Source organism: Mesocricetus auratus, unplaced genomic scaffold, assembly GCF_017639785.1.
Source record: "Mesocricetus auratus isolate SY011 unplaced genomic scaffold, BCM_Maur_2.0 Super-Scaffold_15014, whole genome shotgun sequence".
NCBI classification, from domain to species: domain Eukaryota; kingdom Metazoa; phylum Chordata; class Mammalia; order Rodentia; family Cricetidae; genus Mesocricetus; species Mesocricetus auratus.
This window is the reverse complement of record NW_024429186.1, coordinates 30,092,168-30,112,300: the sequence shown is the minus strand read 5'-3', so window position 1 is coordinate 30,112,300 and position 20,133 is coordinate 30,092,168. Positions and strand designations below refer to the sequence as shown.

General features: G+C 51.8%; 2 protein-coding genes across 2 annotated transcripts in view; both read right to left on the bottom strand.

Annotated features, from left to right (window-relative positions):
• Nucleotides 1–4,959: 4,959 nt before the first annotated feature.
• Nucleotides 4,960–9,649, bottom strand: Ngb (neuroglobin). Its single transcript, XM_005084000.4, has 4 exons — nt 9,156–9,649; nt 7,763–7,874; nt 7,058–7,177; nt 4,960–5,978 (listed from the first exon to the last, which is right to left on the bottom strand). Exons 1-4 carry the CDS (start codon nt 9,314–9,316, stop codon nt 5,844–5,846), a joined length of 528 nt encoding a protein of 175 aa, XP_005084057.1. The 5' UTR covers nt 9,317–9,649; the 3' UTR covers nt 4,960–5,843.
• A 3,239-nt stretch (nt 9,650–12,888) lies between these two features.
• Nucleotides 12,889–20,133, bottom strand: part of Pomt2 (protein O-mannosyltransferase 2) — a 43,769-nt gene continuing 36,524 nt past the window's right edge. Inside the window, 7 exon segments of the mRNA XM_005083999.4 lie at nt 12,889–15,121; nt 15,803–15,917; nt 16,029–16,169; nt 17,030–17,057; nt 17,059–17,136; nt 17,225–17,284; nt 17,589–17,660. Of these exon segments, the coding sequence (XP_005084056.1) occupies nt 15,016–15,121; nt 15,803–15,917; nt 16,029–16,169; nt 17,030–17,057; nt 17,059–17,136; nt 17,225–17,284; nt 17,589–17,660 (600 nt within the window). The 3' untranslated portion in view covers nt 12,889–15,015.

The window sequence follows — 20,133 nt, the reverse complement described above, 5'->3', positions numbered from 1 at the left end:
GCCGTCACCAACCTGGGAGGAGAAGGGAGGCCTGAGGTTCCTTGCAGCTCTGCCTGGAGGCCTTCAAACACAGAACAGGCAGAGGAAGCGCTGGGCCACTCTACCACCGCTGTGTCTCTGAAGGCAGCTTAGGGCTGTCCTGAGGAACAGCCTTGCTGGCCCAGCTGCAGGCTTCCAGGTCGCTCGCTCTGTGGGAGGCCTTGCGACAGGAGGGAGCCGGGCTTCCAAGAAGACAAGCTCCCAGCTCTGCCCAGCAGAAACTGACTCTGAACATCTGCCTTGACCAGCTTCAGCCCAGCATCACCTCTGGTCCAATGCCAAGTGGGAGTCTCCTCGATGGACCGAAGTCTCTGGGGGTGGCACCTGGTCATCTCTGGTACAGAAATGCCCAGCTGAGTCTAGCAGGCACAGCGGAAAACAATTCCCTCCTCAGTCCCCACACACTCTTGCAGACTTCACTCTTGTCAGCCCAGGCTAGATTGAGCGATGGGCACCAACCCTGTCATACGGATCTTACTCTACCATAAATATGACTGTTATTTGGTCCCAGGAGCCACATCCTAGGCCTCAGGGTCCCTTCTACTTTGTCAGCTTCAGCAACTGTTTAAGGAATCGCCTCTTCTCTCTTCTCTAAACATAGCCCAGAGTGGTTTTTATGACAGCCTGCCCATTCCTAGGCAATAGAAGGTTCCAAGCGCAATAAACAAACCCGTTACATAATGGGATGCCAGGCAGGGATAAGTACTTTGAAGACAGAACAGAACACGATGAGAGAAGGGAATGACTGGAGACGGGAGGGCATTTCTGCTCTGCAGGATTCAGAATGAGCTCCTGGCGATGGGCTGTGGGAAGAGGGGGGCTCCACAGGGGTAAGTGCAGGACTCAGAGGGTAAAAGGGGGCAGCATGGTCGAAGCAGAGTGAGCTAGGAAGAGGGCCAAGGCAAGTTCTGGGATGGCAGCAGGGTCTGGTGGGACTCCGCTAGGACTCCAGACTTTCCTCTGGTGATGTGGGGAGCTACCAGGGGAGTCCCAGCAGAAGGGTGACATGATTGCCTTATGTACTTTTCATTTTTTCAGATAGGATATGCACGTTTTTTTTTAAATTGAGTCTGGCTCTATACCCCAGGTGGGTTTCACAAACTCTTCAGTCTTCTGAGCTCTAGGAGTTACAGGTGTGTGCACCATACCCTGCCGTCTTAGTCATTTTTAAGTATACAGTTAAGCACTGCTAAATATTTGTTATGACCTACAGTCATCACTCCTATCACTCCTAGACACCTTCACAATTTTTCATCTCACAAGTCGGGGACCTGTGTGCACGCTGGACATCCCTTCCTCCATCCTCTCCAAGCCCCAGGAACCAAGGACACCCTCACATGCTGAGACCAGCAGGGAACTGACATTCCAGCTGGGACTCTGGCATGGAATGAAGACAACAGTGGTGTGATATGCCATCACAAGGGCCGAAGAGGCCGGGCGGTGGTGGTGCACGCCTTTAATCCCAGCACTCGGGAGGCAGAGGCAGGCGGATCTCTGTGAGTTCGAGGCCAGGCTGGACCGACAGCCTCCAAAACAGAGAAACCCTGTCTCGTAAAACCAAAAAAACAAGGGCCGAAGAGTCCTGTGTGGAGAGAAGTGGGTCAGAGAGAAATCCAGAAGCCAGGATACCCTAAGATCTTAGCCAGAACAACTCAGTGGTGGCAATGCAGGAGCAAAGAAGGCTGGGAAGGGGGTGCCTGGGGCATGTTGCATCTGGTCATACTACTTTAGAGACACCACTGGCTGGATAAGGAAGTTAGACTGGGGCCCTTTAAACCCCAGGGTCGGGTTGCATGGGTGGCTCAGCGGTTAAGAGCACTGACTGCTCTTCCAAAGGACCTGGGGTTCAATTCCCAGCACCCACATGACAGTTCACAACTGTCTAACTCCAGTCCCAGGGGATGTGACACCCTCACACAGACATACATGCTCAAAACCCCAATGTACATTAAGTAAATAATAAATCTTTAAAAAAGAAACCCCAGGGTCAGTTAGGATGATGCTTAAGCAAGGCACTGGCCAAGACTGCAAAGGGAGCAAACACAGGTGAGGAGGAAGCCTGGAAGTTGAGCCAACACAAGGCGGAGAGGAGAATCCACAATAGAAGGCGCTACAGTAAGGACCTGAAGACCCAGGAGAGGTTCGGTGAGGAAGGAGGGAGCCTCAGGGCTCACCACTCATGACAGAGAACCACGAAGCACCAAGTAGACAGAGGTCATATTGTCAACAAATGACCTGGTTTCTCCCTTGAGACAAAGGAAGAGGGGCGGGGAGGAGGAGGAGCTGGTGTAGAGGGGAAGACTTGAAGGACTTCACCAAATGCAAAGCATGGGCCACATGAAGTGACGCTGTGGCGTCCATGAGCTCAAGTGTGAAGAGAGTATCTAGAAATACATAAGGGAGATCAGCAGGCAAAGAACACGGAGCCTTGCCTAGGAACTCTCTAACAGCAGGGTGGCGGTGGCAGAGCATGCTTTTGATCCCAGCACTCAGGAGGCAGAGGCAGGTGCATCTCTGTGAGTCTGAGGCCAGCTTGGTCTACAGAGTTCCAGGACAGCCAGGACTGTTATATTGATAAAAACAAAACAATTTGGCAGAGAGAGAGCAGGGAAGGAGAGACCTTGAGGTGATGCTAGTTGGGGGTAGATGTGGACTCAGTACTCCTGGGTTTTGCAGCTGTTAGTTTATTTCCATAAGAAGTTCAAACATTAAGGAGTGATCAACTCTAAGCGCTGCTGAGCAGAACAGCCATTGAAAGACTCAGACAAGACCCCTGAATTGGGCAACACAGAAGTCACTCGTGGCTTCAATCAGAGCCGAGAGTGGAGACAAAATCTGGCTGTGGTAGGCTCCCATTCTCTTATAAAACTGGGAAATGAGCACAGTAGCCAGGAGGCTACTTTTTTGAAGAATTTTGCTAACCAAGGAGCTAAAGGGTGAGAGATGGAGGAGAGAGGAGACATAGTCCTTTCGCAGATGAACACATGGAATGGTAGTGTATTTGAGGTCAAGCACCTATGGATGGTGGCTCAAGACACAGGCCAGAGAAGTGTTGCTTTTCTATCGACTTAGTGGCTACACCTGGCTCTCCTGATAATTTTAACTACCGCCTGTGCTCTAAGGTGCCACAGCCAGCATCCTGTCACTCAGACCAAGGCTTGGAGGGATTCTTAGTCCCACCAGTACCAGCTTGGCCATGGCCACCAAATGTAGGTTTTAACTAAGTCTCTAATGTTCTATTCACTAATAGAGACTTGGGAGTCAGATGTTGGGGTGAAAACCTGCTAGCTCAGAGGGGCCAAGAAGCGACTGGCTGACCTTCCTGTGGCTGGAGACACAGCAAGAGAAGCATCTCTCCACTCATCCCAAACCCAAAGGACCCTGAATCTATAAGTCTCTTCCTACTCCTCCCTGTGCATCTCTCTCTCAATATCCCTGGCTCCTCTGTCCTCTCTGTCACTAATTCCTGTCAACTGGTAGCTGGCTCCGCCCCCTGACCCAAAGTTAGTTTCATTAACACAGTCTCAGAGTTTCACAGTGTGATCAAACATCTCACAACAGAGAAGGGTGTTTGACTTTTGCTAAGCCAGGCCATCCTGGTCACCTGAGTGGGCATCAAACACTTGGGAACATTAGGCCAGCATAGATAACTGAGTCATAACTGTCACTAGGTCCCATGGGGGAGGGCATGTTGGGAGGGGACAAGATGCTGTCCCACCACAGCCTGCTGGGCTGGAGGAAATGCTCTCTGTGCGGCAGTGCGGACAGCATTTCCAGCAGGCTGTTGATCAATACCAATCAGTGTCTGCAGCCCCATCGCCCCCAATCCCTGCCATCTCTGCTGAACAGAAAAGATTGCCCAGATGACAGCATGCAAACCCCACTGGCACCAGCTGCCCCTATCTCTACTGAAAATAAGAAGCACCAAGACAGGGCAGTTGCCCCAAGACATTCTTTGTTTCCAGGCCGGCTGTAGGCCCATTCCCGGAGTCCTGGAGCCTATGTGGGAACTAATCGACCAGCTCACATGATAGCACTTTTCACGCTGCGCTCTTCCATGGAATAAGTGTGCTGTGTTTCATATGTGACTATTATTTATAGTTGTGTTACTCTGACGAAATGCTTGGCAGAAACAACATAGAAGGAAACATTTATTCCATTTGGTGAACTTAGAGGATCTCAGACCATCCCAGCGGGAGGACATGGCAGAGTTCATGACAGTGGGCATGTGTGATGGTGCTTCTTCATATCCTGGTGGACCAGGAAGGGTGGGATCAAACCAGGGATCAGGCATGCACCTTCAAAGCTCCCATAGTGCCAGTGCCCAATTTGATCAACAAGATACCACCATTTAAAGGTCCTGCAGCCTTCAAAATAGTTGGCTATAAACTATCTCTTTCAGATTCAAACGACAGCACTGACCACCCCCAAGCACAAATGCAAGGCTCTAGCACTGTGAAATTAGCTTCTAAATGGGTGATGCTGGTGGTGGGTGCCTTCTCTAAGCAGCTCTTTTCACTCTTGTCTTCAGCACGTGACCTTCAAGGCCACTGTGAACTCTGCTTTAGGCTGGTGAATGACTGAGTGGGGAACATGTGGACATCTGGAGATGGGTGTGGCATTGTGGAAGTGCTCCCAATATCCACTCAGACCGGTTAGAACTGTCCCCTGCCCCACCTGCTCTGAGGAAGCTGGTCCATGTGTGTGCCCAGAGAAAAGAACTGGATTTGGTGGCCTCACAGCCAGTCTGGACCCAAGACCCACTGCTTCTCCTCCACCACCATTGGCCCTGGCCTTCCCTTCCAGACCTCCTCCTCTTCCAACCACTCGGGCCTTGGCTCTGCTGACCCCATGCCCTGATCCTGTTCTTAGCTTCATCTGACGCAGGTCAAGGCCCACAAAAAGACCAGCCATGGAGGGTCAGCACACAGAACATGTTTATTTCTCGTGAGCTTATAGAACTGCAACACAGAGCGAGGAAAGTGTGGGTTGCTGGGGACAGGATCAAGGGCCTTTCCCACTGTATGGTCCCCCGCTCACCTGTCCAGGCACAGGTTCACCTCAAGGGTTAAACACAGAGTTAGGAGCTGGCAGCAGGAGGGTGGCGAGTGAAGAGCAGGGAGACATGACTCAGCTCTGCTAGATAAGGGTAGCAGGAAGAACCCCGGACCTCAGGGGCCATGTGCATGACATCACTCCTCCTTGCCCTGCTAGCCTCTCCATTCTGGCTGGCCAACTTGGTTCCTCCAACCCAAAAGAATACTGGGGTGCTTCTACCAGAAATGCTGAACCAAGATCATAGGGAGTTTTGTATGGAGCATCTGAGCTGCTGAGACCCAGGGTGCCCATTGCCACTGAAGAACACCATCTTCCCTGCTCCCGTGCCCTGAGGTCCCCAGACACACTCCTTCTCTTCAGTTTTGGAAAGTAAACAGCCTGCCAGGAAAGCATCAGAGAGACTGAGCAGAGGAGGTGGGAGGTTCTAGAAGCCTAGTCACTTTGCCCTCACCTTGGCTGAGGTTTCTCTGAGAAGAACCCCCACGCCACCTCACTACCCAAACTCTTCTTTTGCTTCATGGGGAGTGCTAACCAGGTATGCAGGGGTGCATCTATGGGGATGAGGGGAACCCAAAGTCTCCTCTGGAAGGAAAAACCACCCCTCTGCAGTTGACCAGAGCCCTGGCCCTTCACCTCTCTAGGATGGCCAAGGGGATGAGGGCCAAAGGTGCAGGGCAGCCCTGGGGGAGGGACTGAGCGACTACAGACAGATCAACAGACAGACAGAGATGGGTGAGGGCGTTGGCTTACTCCCCATCCCAGCCTCGGCTCATGGCTTGCACCACAGCTGCGTAGAGTTGGCTCCAGGCGGCCTTTGTGGCTGGGGTGAAGTCAGGCCCCAGGCACTTCTCCAGCATGTAGAGCAGGGACTCACCCACTGTCTGCAGAAGCAAGCAGTGCTTAGTCGTCTGAAGGCAGGAAGGCACCACTCCATTCCCAGGCGAGGAAGCTGAGGCCCCACCCTGAGCCTGTAAGGTACACGGGCTTTTCTTCCCCCCACACAGGGTGCGTGCTTCCTAAGCAGGCCCTGAGCATCAGCCCGCGCCCCCTTTTCCCTCTAACAGGGACGATGTGCGTGGGTGAAGCCTTTCATCTCTCGCCTAATCTTTGCAACCGCCACATGAGAGGGGTCTGTGCATTGCCCGGAAACTCAGACCCAACCGAAACTCAGACCCAACCAAGTCAGTTCCCGCAGATCACCCTTTGCCCACCTGCAAGGTAGCAGAGAGATTAAGAAGCCTATACCGTGCATCCAGGTGGGTGTGAGTTCAGATTCTGGCCAACATTCCCAGCCTGGATGACCCCGAGCAATCTACCCTACCCTGTGAGCCTCAGCTGCTTCGTGAGTAAAACGGAGGCCAAAAACCCAGGTTCTATTAAAAATAAATAAATAACAGCGCAGCAGCTGCACACAGTCTGCCATATTATTCATCAAGTGAAATGAGTTCTATTGACCCCTCATGTATTACTGAGTATCCCCGAAGGACCAGGAACCCTGAAAATGGAGAGGCAATCAAGACCATCCCTTGTGACTGGTTTCGGCCAGTGGAATTTTAGTGACAGTGGTGCCAGCAGAGGGTTTATAAGCTCTTGCCCACTGGGGCTTCCTTGCTGAGACTTAACTAGCAGGAGGAAAGTTTAAAAGTTCACGGGTCACCTTCGACATCCTAGCCCCAGTGGATACACACGTAGGCAACTCCAACCAGACTCCAGAGAAAGAATCAAGTCTAGCCACAAGAACTCAGAAATTGCTTTAAGGGGGCCTTTCAAGGTGGTTGGACACCTATAGAACTCTGAGGCTCTGAGAGGTCAGGTCAGTGTTAGTCACGCGCAGCCAACTAGAGCAGGCCGGTATTTCTGGTCATCTGAGGAACTGGAGGTGTGAAGGGAAGCAAATGGACTTTGATGGGGGGTTGGGGGGCTTCGAGAGAGTGCTGGCCTCAGCTCTGGAGCTACCCACCGAGAAGGAGCTGAGTCTCACTCCCACAGCCCGGTGCTTCCTGCCCAAGCCGGCCAGGTACTCCTCCAGTGAAGACAGGTCCTCCACATTGGTCACTGCAGCATCAATTACCAGCATCACCTGTCGAGGACACAGACGGTCCAGCACAATGCTACCTGCTTACCACCACAGCCTAGAACCCGGACTTCTAAACCAAGGAGACTTTTAGGATGCAGTTGTCCAGGATCAAAGGGGGTGGGCAGCCAATGTCTGTATACAGTAGGCGCTCAGTATGTAGTGGCTGGATCACTGAAATTCCACCCATGAAGTCCTTCTCTTTTGAGGATCTCAAAACCTGTGACCTATCTGTAGAACAATACTGCCTGCATGGGACAAGGATAAACTGGAGTGTTGTGGAGATCATGAGCCCAACCGAGTTTTTCGTAGGCAGGTGATTCCAAATGGCCAAGATCCACCCATACAAGCCTCGGGAGCCAAAGGACAACACTGAGAGCAATGTACCAGGCTGGGTCCAGCTGGCATGAGGACAGGGTTGGGGAGGAGGCTGGGTCCAATCCAGAGAGGCAGGAATGGTGTGTGTGTGTGTGTGTGTGTGTGTGTGTGTGTGTGTGTGTGTGTGTAAGCTGCTTTCCATATCCAAGTCCCTTCTTCCCGACCAAGACAAGGTTCTACAGATCTGAGACCTCATGACTCTGCCTCCCTCACCTTCCTAATGTGGTCCAGGAATTCTGGGGAGGAGAGACAATCCTCAGGGCTGGAGAACTGGCGGCCGTTGTACCGGAAGAGAGGCAGGAGGCTGGGTTCTAGAGTGAAGAGCCTGTGGGTTGGGAGCAGCGGTCATCAGCAGTGAGCAGCAACCCAACAGATCCTGGCTGCTCAGAAGAAAGCCACACTACATTCCTAACTGGGCACCGCCAGCTTAGTCAAATCCCCTCATCCCTGAGGACACCGTATCCCCTCTCACATTACCTGGCAGGCCCTAGCTCCTTCCTAAGCAACTGAGGAGCTGAGTTTGACAGGCAGGAATCTCAAACCAAAATCTAGGGGGAAATTCCCTTTAGGATCAAAATTCCCCAATGTCCTCAGATCTGAGGCTTATGTGGGTGATGCCATCTACACAATCCATGCACTAATGAGCATTAAGCATTTCTTATTAGTTAACTGTGGTTGTGTGTCCCTCTTACTTCTAAGCAGTGGGTTCAGAAAAGAAAACAGAAGCTCAGAGAGGCAAGCAAACTAAGTTACATAGTAAAGCCTCAGTGGACATCAGTAAGTGTGTGTCAGAGGAAGCTGGGGGAGCAGGGTAGGGGTGGGGGAAGTTTGAAAAAAATACAGTTGACCCAACCAGAAAATGCCAGCCTCACTGGGAAGAGCTTGCATTTTTGCATAACTCTTTTGTGTAACTGAATTTATTCCCCTTCCATCTGAGAGATGTTTTGCAAAAACGTCTTGCTCCGAAGTTTTGGACTGGCCTAGGGGATCTGCGATGAGCGAGGGAGTGTGGCTCTTTGGTGATGGCCCTGCCTGAGGTGAGGCTTAAAACCAGCTCCCTCCTCCTGTAGGGCCTATACCTTCTCCCTCTCTTCCCGGTGGTAAGACAGGATGCCTGTCGCTGCTCTTCTGGAACGGTCCTAAGCCTGTGTTGTCCTCGGAAGGGTTCATCTTGCTGGTGGCTGGGTATGAGTTCTCCTAGGCCAGGACAACGTGACCTCCTTCCACTCAAAGGTGGCTGGGTGGGCACGGGAGCCCGTCCCACCGATCTAGCTGCCTGTACACCCCTGCTGGCCTTCGGGGCTCATCTCCTCCTATCGGCCCGGCCCCTATGGGCAGTCCTGCAGTCACTACCAGTTAAGATATCACCGAGTAGACCAGGGGGCACTGCATCTACCCGCCTGCTCGGTGGGTGCGGGTAAGGAACCCCGCCGGCCCCAGTTAGTTCAGGTGGGAGCCGTTATCTAGGAATAGCAGATGGGACAGCACCACCTGTCGCTGCCCGCACACCCCTCTCGCGCGGCGGGCCCCGTTTCTCTTCCTCTGGCGACAAGCCCACTGCTGCCAGGCACCCCTCCACTCGCGCCCCCGGCCCGGTAGCACTCACCTGGAGAACAGGACAGTGCCATGTTCCAGAGGGCTGCGGCTCACCGCCTGCCAGCTCTGCCGGATCAGCTCGGGCTCTGGAAGCTCCATGCTCTCCCCGGAGAGATGCGGGATGCAGGGATGGGACTCTCGGGGCTTGGGCACAGTCACCTCACGCGCCATCTCCGCGGCGACGCGGGGTGGTGGTGGTGAGTTCCAGGCCCAGTGCCTTAGTCGGGAGGGGCCCAACAACCGCTCCTTCGCTGGTCCAGCCGAGAGGATGCGCACCCACTGGCGCTTCCGGGGACCCCGCGCGGGCAGCTGCGCCCTGTGCCCCAAGCTCCCAGAGAACCGCCCTTTAAAGCTACCGTGGTTCCCACCCCCTCTGGCTTAGCGAGGTTTATGAGCTCCCTCTGCACCCGCCTTAGGCAGGGACGACCCGAGGCCTGGGAAATGTCCAGGCTTCAGAGCCTAAGAGAAATTGCTCTGGGCTTGTTTCACTCCCGAAAACTAGCAATGCTACTACTTATCCAGGCTGGCCTAGTGGCACATGCCTGTAACCTCAGCATTGAGAGGAAGATGGAGGAGGGTGAAACCAGCCTGGGCTACATAGATTGCCTCACTCCCCTTCAGTAATAAATAATCCTGTTTCTGAGGGAGAACCCGGAGGCCCAATGTTCAAGGTGAGTTCCACCTCCCCACTGGAAAACTCTTGGGCTTGCCCTCCGGGCTCATGGTCTCTGCTCACAAGCCCTGACTACTGTCTTCCCTTGAGTTCAGCAAGCTGGACCCAGGTCACCAAATTGGTGTCTGTCTGTCTGTCCTCTCTGCTCAAACCCTGGGTCTTACTGGGGCACCTGAATATCCATGCATTTCCAGTTATTCCCCAGAGGGGTTCCATTCTGATCCACCCTTGAGCTAGCTAGCCAGTTCAGTGAGCTCCCGGTTCAGTAAAAGACTATCTTAAACAATTAGTTGGAGTGCCTGAGAAAGACACATAAATTAATACTCTTTTCTAAAAGTGGCTCGGTTAAGTCCTGTGCTCGCCATCAGTTGCAGCTGGCCACCTGTCAGTTAGCACTGTTGTTCTCTTTGAAGCACGGAAGGTCTTTGGCCCCAGCCCAGTTCCACTCACTGGCTCAGGTACTGGGGATCACCCTCCCTTCATGGCTCACTGCTGACTTTATAACGGCATCCTCAGATGTGCTGGAAGGGTTGAGTGGCAAGGTCTTCAGAGTTTTTCTTTGCATGGATATAAATCAGTGTCCTTGGACTTTGGTTATGAACAGACTGTAGTCCCATGGGCAGCCCTGTGCTGGATGTGCTCAGTCCCATGCCTTCTAGAACTTCTTCTGGGGACCCTTCTCTCCTGCTCCAACCAAGCTCCTAAGATTGACTTTTGGGCACAATTCCACTCTTCTCCACCTCTGTTTATCTCTGGGTCCCTGCAGCAGGAGAGCAAGGCTTTAGGGCAGCCTGACAAAAAGCCCATGTCTTAACGAGTCAGGAGACCCCGAGTAAGAGCCCAATGGGGCAGTGTTCTCTGCAATCCACCTATCCTGTCTGCACCCTCCACTGTACCCAACTTGGACTTCCTGGAGGTCCTCACTCAGGACCCTTGTTGCCTCTTCCCTCGACAGCATCTGAGGTCTGAAGAGTTCACGAGAGGAAACAGCACCCAAACCCACAGCTCTTCTTTGTCATCCTGGAGCCAGAGGTGACAGAGAACTAGGTGTGCTCCCCTTGGGGAGAGGCCCCAGCATCTGGTGTAGCCTAAGCAGTCAGGGAGAGGTATCCCCACTACAGATGGTTTGAATTCTGCTTTGAGGGGCTAGAGAGGACCTCTCCTCCCATGTGGGATATCCAGGTCACAATCTAGGACAGTTCAAGTGTCCTCTAGTCCTTAAAGAGTCAGCAGACTGGGCATGTGTTCAGACACTGTGCCCATTAGCTGTATCCTCCTAACAGCCCTGTGAAGGAGATGCTATTTATTATAGCACCTTACAGTTATGGAAATGGGAGGCTCCTCTCCCCACTGCCTCCCTCAGATTAATAGACCACAACCAAGAGCCATGTCCATAATTGAGCCCAGGTTAATGGGTCTGAGTCAAAGTGCTGGGTTAACTCATACAGCCTTAGAGCTGACTATGCTCCTCAGTCACTGACATCAAGTCAGCACCTTGAAATGGCCACAGAGGAAGCATTTGCACCACAGAAAATGGCAAATGCTATAAACTAGGGCTTAGTTTTGCCCCCACAGGAAACCTGTTACAAAATATTTACCTCCATGGGTCTGAGTACCCCTGGGGGAACCCAATAGCCCTGAATCTTAGCTGCATATTATACAGAATGTACAAAATATCAGGCTAAATTACAACCCCCCCCAGCTGTGCCTAGCCTCATCCTAGTATCCAGGGCCACAAGGGTGCTCCAGGCAGGTGCTTCCAGTCCAGAACCGGCTGGGGCACCAAGTCCTGCCTCGTGATTTTCTAACTGTGGATCATTAGGTAAGTAATATAACCTCCTATGGGTACAATGGAGAATAGAAGAGTGGCTTCCCTGGGCCTGTGGGAGGACTAAGTCACATGTATTAAAATAATGTTAACTAGCTCTCGGATAGCACATGCCTTTAATCCCAGTGCTTGGAGGCTGAGGCAGGCTGACCCCTAAATTCCAGGTCAGCCAGGTCTACAGAGCAAGTTCCAGGACAATCAGGGCCACACAGAGAAACCCTGCCTCAAAAAACAAAACAAAAACCAAAAGTCAGATGTTTACTAAGCTATTGCCACTCACAGAGAATTTGGTCCCCTTCTGATTTGCCCACCCCTGGCATCTTCCCGATGCCACCTCCTGATTGATGGGAATGACCCATCTTTCTCACCAGCCTGCCTCCTGCCTTATGGTCCTTAGGGGGACTGCAAGGTAGTCCAGAAGACACGTGGTCTCACAGAGGCACTAACCCCCTCAGCCCTGACCTTCAATCCAATGCTGTCAGCTGTCCCCTTCTGTAGGAAACCCGAGTGGATGAATGTAAAGAGCCGACAAAGTCCTGAGTGAATGTGTATCACTGAAAAGAACCTCAGTGCCTCAGACCCATGGGGATTGGCAGAGCCTTCCTCTGGTGCCTGTGGGAACGCTGGCAGAGTGTACACAAGGCTGGGCTCCGGGTTCTTCCTTCAGGATGTCTCTTCCAGCAGGCAGAGACCTCCACTGAGGCTAGCTAACTCCTCCCCGTGCTGGTGCTGTGTATAAAAACACACCGAGGGTCCAGGCGAGTAGCTGGTGCATCTCCACCGTAACTCATGAGTTCCAGCTCTTCTGTATGCGTGCCTGGTATTTCCTCATTCCTGCATCACCCACGCAGGTTTCCAGCACCAGGTCTATGGCTTGCATTCTCAACAGAAGACCGCGTCAGGATGGGGCCCTCTGCTGATTGGAACAGGAATTTGCCATCACACTGGGTCACATAGCTATCTCAGAACTGGGGAGAAATGGTTGCCTTGTTTCTTTCTATACTGTCTGGGGAAGTTAAACAAGAAAAAGAAGGCCCAGCTTCTTACTGGTTTTAGCTTCAGTGACGGAAACAACAGCCACTGTCCCTCAAGTAAGCAAGTACTCAGGAAGGCCCACACTCCCCTGGCATTAAGCCAGAGTCTCGGCTGGAATGAGAATGGCCCCAGCCATGAGATTTGGTTCTTGTCATCTAAACATTTTTCTCAAGGGCAAGTCAGATACAATTAAGCACAAGAACAATGTAGTGTTGAAAACGAGAGCTGTTTATTACAAAAGTAATGGTCTCTGATTACCTCTGGACACGTAAAAAAGAGAAATAGAGAGAAAACGAAGTGCGGTAGGCTGAGACGTTGGCTGGGTTAGGCTGCTTGGCACATCTTCTTCCTTGCCGGCTGTCTTAGATGTACATCCCTGCCAGTTCCCGAGGGCTGCATCCCACATGCAAAGCAGCACCCTTGGGCCCACTGTCCCTCCATCTTCCAAATAGAGCCCAAGTGTTTAGTGATGTCACCAAGTGGCCTATTTCCCATAGAAGTATCTGCCAGTCTGGGTATGAAAGAAGAGGGACACCTTCTTCCCATACTTGCAAACAAGAGGCCCCTTCTGTCCTCAGTGTGACATTGGAGGAGGGAGCCCACTGAATTCTCCTACCTACTCTGGCTCTCGAAGGCCACCCCCTGGTTACTTCAGGGTTCTTCCCCTCTAACAAGTGCCCCCAGAAATAAGGCACAAGAAAATTCAGCCACCTGTTCAATACCCCCGAGGGCCTCCTTGTTAAGAGCCAAGCACAGATTCCTGCATCCCCTCTCAGGAAAATCTACCCAGAAGGTACCCCACTGGGCTCAGAACAGGCTCTGCCTGGTGCTACAGGCAAAGGTTGGGGAGGGTAATGGGAGCTCCCCAGTCCCTGCCAGAAATGCAATTAAGCAAGCAGCTCAGACTCCACACACTAGCCGCACTTCCTGCTGGGGGAGGAGGGGAGTCATAAGAGTGCAGCCATGGGAGAGGATGGTCAGTGGGCCTCAGATCTAATTAGCTACCTTGCCTTGCTCTTGACAGGGCTGCATTTCCTCTATTAACATTAATGATACTCTAGCTGAATGCCCAAGCAGGGCCCAGAAGCTTCCCTCTCCACCACTCTGCAGGTAGCACAGTCTGTCCCTGAGACCAATTTCTAGTCTCCGTGGCAACCACCTCCTGAAGATGCTTTAAAGAGCTCTGACCCTGTCAGAGTTGTTGAGAAGATAGAGTGTGGCAAATTCATCATTAAACCTTGAAATATCAAAAATCTTCTGGGATCAAATAATTACTTTGTTCTGAACTGAAGCAGGCAGACTAAAGGGCTAGTCTTGGGTTGGTTTAGTCCTGACCAAATTTTCTTACTCCCTTTGGGCAAGGAAATGGAAGAACAGCTCTGAGCTGAAAGTGGAGGGCACTAGAAGCTGTTTTTCAGGGGCTCTGGATCTTTGGGGGAAAAGACTTGACACAGCAGCGTCAGAACGGGGAAGGAAATGACAATGAGGCAAAAGAATGTATTGGCAGGGAGGGCCGGAAGTGTGAAAACAGGAATGCCATGCAGGAACATCAGCCCAGACAGGTTGAGTGTCCCTTATCCCACAGATCTCTGCTCTGACTTGGCTGTTGGCTCTATCAGCCAGCAAGGCTTAGTCCTCAGAGCCAGGCAGCTGCAGAGACAAGCGGCGGTCAGTGAGAAACAGTCTCTGTGCACACAGCAGTCAAGATGTGGGTTCCACCCAGCCAGGTCCTTCTCTAAGGAAGGTCAGCCAGAGACTGGCAACGTCTCTGCCAGCTTGTGCTGGGTACACACCATAGGCAGCACTGTATCCACAGAAGACACTGGTGGCAGGAGCAGAGGGCCAGCCCCCAGTGTGGGAGGGGTGGGAGAGTTTTGATGGTCTCACCTGTTTGTGCCTTCGTAACCCTGTGAGTGGTGGGGCAGCACTCAGCCCTCCTGGAGATCAAAGGATTTCTTATGAACCTTATAAACCAAATTCAACGTAAAAAGATGCCAGAGAACATCCTGTTAACCTTGGGCCGTTTCTTGGAATTTAAGACACGTAACTCCAGTTAGGTGGTCTACACTCCCAGGGGATGGAACGGATGTACCCTCCCACATTCACACCCGCTTTAATTGTGTTGCACAGCAGGGAACTGGTACCAAGTGGTGCTGCAGGTACAGTGTCCTGTGTAGGTGCTGCAGACACGGCTGGGGCTCCTTTTAGTGTTGACTTAAATCCAGGTCTGCTTCCCAGAGTTTGGTCCTGGGGGTAGCAGAATGCTTTAGGCTCCTCAGGCTCAGGATCTGGCTCCATAGCTGGGTGTCCCTGAACAATACCTGGATCCAGGCCTCAAAAGTCCCATGATTCCAGCCATCTTAGTCCTGCCATTGGACTCTCAGGCTCCTGGGCTAGGGGACCAATCATCCCATAAGCCAGAGGGTGGAAGAGGTAGAAGCTGTGAGAATAAGAGAAAGGTAGTCAGCATCTCAGAACATCACTGAGAAGATCTAACTGCAACTCCCCCTGCTGGGGCCCATCACACAACATAACCCAGTCCATCTGTCCATCCACCCATCTGCCTAAGGTCATCCAAGTGCACTGTTACAATACTGGCTGAATGACTTTCCCCAACAGGCCTAACCTTTTAGGGATCTGGCCACGGGATGTGTGGCTCAGAGTGCTTGCCAACATGTAAATTTAACCTTTGTAGCAGGCATGTGCTCATAGGACACAGGCCCCACTATGATGGCCAAGGACTCTTCACAGGGGCTCTGAGACTTTCCAGAAGATAGAGAGAGGAGGACTTGACAAATACCAGTCAAAGCCCTATATCCCCAGTCCTATGCTTCCCACCCTCCTCTCATCCCGCTGTCTGATGTTTTATCAAAGCGCCGCTGTGATGGGAAAGGGTACCCTTCTAGTTGTCCTGGGTGGTGTCGAAGCTAGGAACCAATGGCAAGGAGAAAGTGGAGCGAGGCCCTTGCTGTTCTTACCCAACTACACATTAGGACCACTCGGGCCCAGCAGATCCATAACCCCCAGGGACATGGCCCAGCCATGGGAAGACCTTAAGAGCACCCCAGGGATTCTCAAACGTACCCAGATCTCAAGCTGAAGGTAATGTAAGGGGATATACCTGTAGGCAGTTGCCAGAAGCAGGCTTAGGATTCCCATCACATGTATTCTGCTGCCCAGGGGAGAGGAGGCCAAGCCCCAGGCACAGAGCCGCAGAAGTGTATCCCACAGGACACCTGTGGAGAGAAGGAGACCTGTAGCAGCCCATCAGGACAACCCCTGGGGATTCCACAGGAGGGGGCACCGCAGTGGGTGTGCCCTCAGGGCAGGTAGGTGGCAGTGCTGACCTGTCAACATGGTGGAAAAGAGCATGGCTGGGAAGTAGTGGTGGAAGTAGAGGATCCGGCCCATCAGGAAGAAGGGGAAGTAATGGAGCATCCAGCCCAGCAGCAGCTGGCCACCTCCTCGAAGCAGCACCCTGGTCAGCCCTGTGCAGCCCAACCAGCACAGCCCAATGAGGAGGCAGTGGAGGCAGAGCCTGGGCTCCAGCCCAGCTCTGCCCTGTCCTGGTGTGTGACCCTGAGTAGGCCACATCATCTCACTAGGCCTTCCTTTCCTCACGTGGACTACCCAGATCCCATGGCAACTACAAAGAGGAAAGTCAGTAGGTCTCCAGAGTCCCTGGTCAGCACCAGTTTGGTAGGGATGCCCACAGGGGCCTGATGTGGGCGTGTGGCAGGAGACACCCCTCCCCCCCACAACTGTCTTCCGGTCTCCACTTCCCACCTCTGTGTCTTCAGAGACATTCCTCAGCAGTGAGGTCAGTGGGGGAGTGTCTGGAGCTGGGACTGCTCAGTCAGGGAGCTGGCAAGGACAGAAGGGTACCTGGGGTGTCACGATGTCACCCATGGCCAGCAGCTAAAGTAACCATGAGGGCAAGCACTGTGCTGGCCTGCAGTTACCTCTCTAACCCCACTGGAGGACAGGGCCATGACCAAAGGTGGCAGAGAGGAAAGAGGGACTTCTCTGGCTACAGTATGAAAGAGAAGGATCCGAAGGTAGTTTGCTGGGGTGTGTCCTTAGTGCACTGGCTACATGTCCTATGACAAGCTCTTTGTCTCGCTGTGTCTAGTTTCCTAATACACAGAAAGGCCGATGACACTCTGCTACAGGGGTACTGGGAAGATGCAAAATGTTGAGCTCAGTGTAAGGTACCAACTGACTATGTGATTCAAAGCTAAGAAGAGGAAGTGTGTGCAGTGGGGGGAGGGGGGAGGGGAGCCCCAGAGCAGGCAAACCCTCCCCAGAGTTCAGGCCAAGACAGCAGGGAAAGCTCAGGGACCCTGACCTTCCAACTCTGCTGGCAACTGTACCCCCTCTCTGCAGAGCGATGGCAATGGTGCTCCCCGAGAGGAGGTAGAGGGCAATGCTCACCAGATTCAGCCACCAAACCACCTGTATAGAAGAAGAGCTGGGGATAAGTAAGGGTCAGCAGCTTCTAAAGGCAAATGCTTGCCTACGCATTCAGAACTGGAATACTCACAGGGTTGCCAAGCAGATAGACTCTGAAGTCTGTGTCGTTGGCCCCTGAGAAGTGCAGGCCCTGTGGAACAAAGGACACTCTGCTGATCCCAGGCTTAGCTCATCCCCTGCCACCCCCACTCAAGGGGAAGGAGGTTACATAAATTACACATCTTTCATAGACAAGCATCCTGGACAGGAAGCTCAGAATGTACACTCGACATGAACTCTCTAGGAAGGGGGTCAGAACCAGTCACAAACAGAGCCGCTTTCCTGGCCAGTTCCCCAGGTGAGGCGTCCCCTTGCCACGAATACTCCAGCTCCACAGATTCAAAGGTCTCTTTTCTGGCTCTATTTCCTGAAAGAGCTTTAGTCTTGGGCCCTACCTGATAATTGATAGGCCAGTGCCAGGGTTTGGATGTGAACTCATTGTCCTTGGGTTTGAGGCCATTGTTTCCCTGTAAGAAGCCAGCAAAGTGAAGCTAGTCAAGAAAGAGATCTAAGCAGCTAATACAGACATGAGGCATAGTCATCTGATACCCAGCCAAGTGCCAAGAAAACCCCAGTGACTCCCCAATCCCTGGCACAGAGCAGTCAGCTTCCCATTTGCAGCCTCTGTCCACTGGCCTCCACTCCTACCAACCCCAGCCCACACGGCTAAGATCGGTGCTCCAAAGGCTAAAACCAGTGTGGAGGAGGATAAAATCAGTATCTGATTTCACACAGAACAGAGACTCAGAAAAGGTTACCTCAGCTTAGTTCTCAATGGCTTCCCTTTCCTGCCCCTCACCAGGAGGAGCCTTTCGGAATATTACTTTTTTTCTAAGTGCCCCCTGTAATATTTTAATAGAATATCCACATTATATAGCTGTCTACGGACTATACAAATACCTGTGAGAGGTAAGATATTTTTTCCCCTCTTTGGGAGCAGAAATCATTTCCAGTACTCAATTTAGTCTAAAGTCTTGAACCCAGCTAAGAACATCCTGTGACTTGTCTCACATGGCAGACCCAGGCCTTGGCTAAAACGGGAAGGAACAGAGCTAGGATCCTGGACACTAGCTCCCAGGCCTGAGCCATCCTCGTCATTAACACGAACTAGGGAGGGGGTCAGTGGCTGTGCAGGCCAGCTTTCACAGCTTTGCTGCTACCGGCATTTTGGGCTGACAGCTTTGTTGTAGGCCTGTCCTGTTTTAGCGCCCAGTACCTACCCATCAGAAGGCCAGTAGAGCCCCTTCCCCACCCTATTCTTCAACTCTTCTAGCCAAAAATGTCTTCATATATTACTAGATCTCACCAGAGAGGCAAAACTACCCTCAACTGAGAGCTACTTGTTTATACAAGAAAGGTCATATTTAGTGACCTGCTACCAAGGAGCCTGACTAATTAAACAAAGGGAGGGCTAGAGCACAGTTTAGTTTGCCTCAGAATGGCAATGGGTTGCTCTCAATAAGTGCCACTGGGAGGAATGTGTATGTGTGTGTATGTATCCCAAAAGGACCAGCTGTACATCCCTGAATCACTAGTCATTACCACCACAGCAAATGTTTAAAAGAAAACATTTAACTGGGGGCTTGCTGACTGGTTCAGAGACTTAGTCCATTACTGTCATAGCAGGAAGCATGGCATGACCCTTAGGCCAACAGGTATGGGGTGGGGGCAGTGGAAGGCCACCTGAGCTTTTGAAGCCTCAAAGCCCACCCTCAGTAACGCACTTCATCAAACAAGGCCACAACTTCTAATCCTTTCAAATAGTGCCATTCCCTAGTGACTAAGCACTCAAATACACGAGTCTACAGGCTTGTAGACATATCATAATACAAAAAAAATTGCATTCAGTTCTACTTCAACAGTTCCCATAGTCTATTACAGTCTCAACACTTTAAAAGTTAAAAGTCTCTTCTGAGACTCATGGCAGTCAGGCAGTTTCTTAACTGTAACCCTCTGTAGAATCAAAATCAAACAGCAGACCAGATACTTCAACACACACTGGCACAGAACATACATGACCATTCCAAAAGGGAGGAAACAAGACAGTGAGGAAATACCAGAGCAAAGCAAGTCTTAAACCAGACATGGTAAACTGCAAATTCTGCAACTACATGTCTAACGTTAAAGCACTCTCCAGATCTCCAAAGCCTTTCAGATTTGTTGAAGTGGTAGAATATTATTTTCAGGTGTGTGACTTTTGTTTATGCTGCATTTGTTACTAACCCTGTGAAGCTGTAATTCTTTGCGCGTCTAAAACACCTGATGGTCCTGATAAAGAGCTGAACGGTCAATAGCAAGGCAGGAGCAAGAACAGGGGCTGTCGGGCAGGGTATAAATAGAAGGCGAAACAAGCAAGGGGAAGCAAAAGAGCAAGAAGAGGACGACGGGGCCAGCCATCCAGCTACATAGCAAGACAGGAGTAAGAAGAGGACGATGGGGCCAGCCATCCAGCTACATAGCAAGACAGGAGCAAGAAGAGGACGACGGGGCCAGCCATCCAGCTACATAGCAAGAGAGGAGTAAGAAGAGGACGACGGGGCCAGCCATCCAGCTACATAGCAAGACAGGAGCAAGAAGGAAAGAAAGGTAGACAGGAACAGAAAAAAGAAAAAGCCCAGAGGGAAAAGGTAGATAGATGGGTTAATTTACTTTACAAAAAGCTGGCTAGCAACAAGCCAAGTAACGACAAAACTCCATGTGTGATTTGGGAACTGGGTGGTGGGTCCCTCAAGAGTTAAAAGCCAAAAGAGTCAGAAAACCAAAAGGGTAAAGACTAAAAACAACCAACAATAGTCGACTTCAACATGCTTCTCTCTCTCGGCCTGGTTCCATGCCTTGTCTGTAGCTTTCCTCTGCAGAGATCCCATTACTCTGGCATCTCTAACACCTTGGGGTCTTCAAGTCAATCTAGCTTCATCTTCACACATGGCCTTTCTGTAC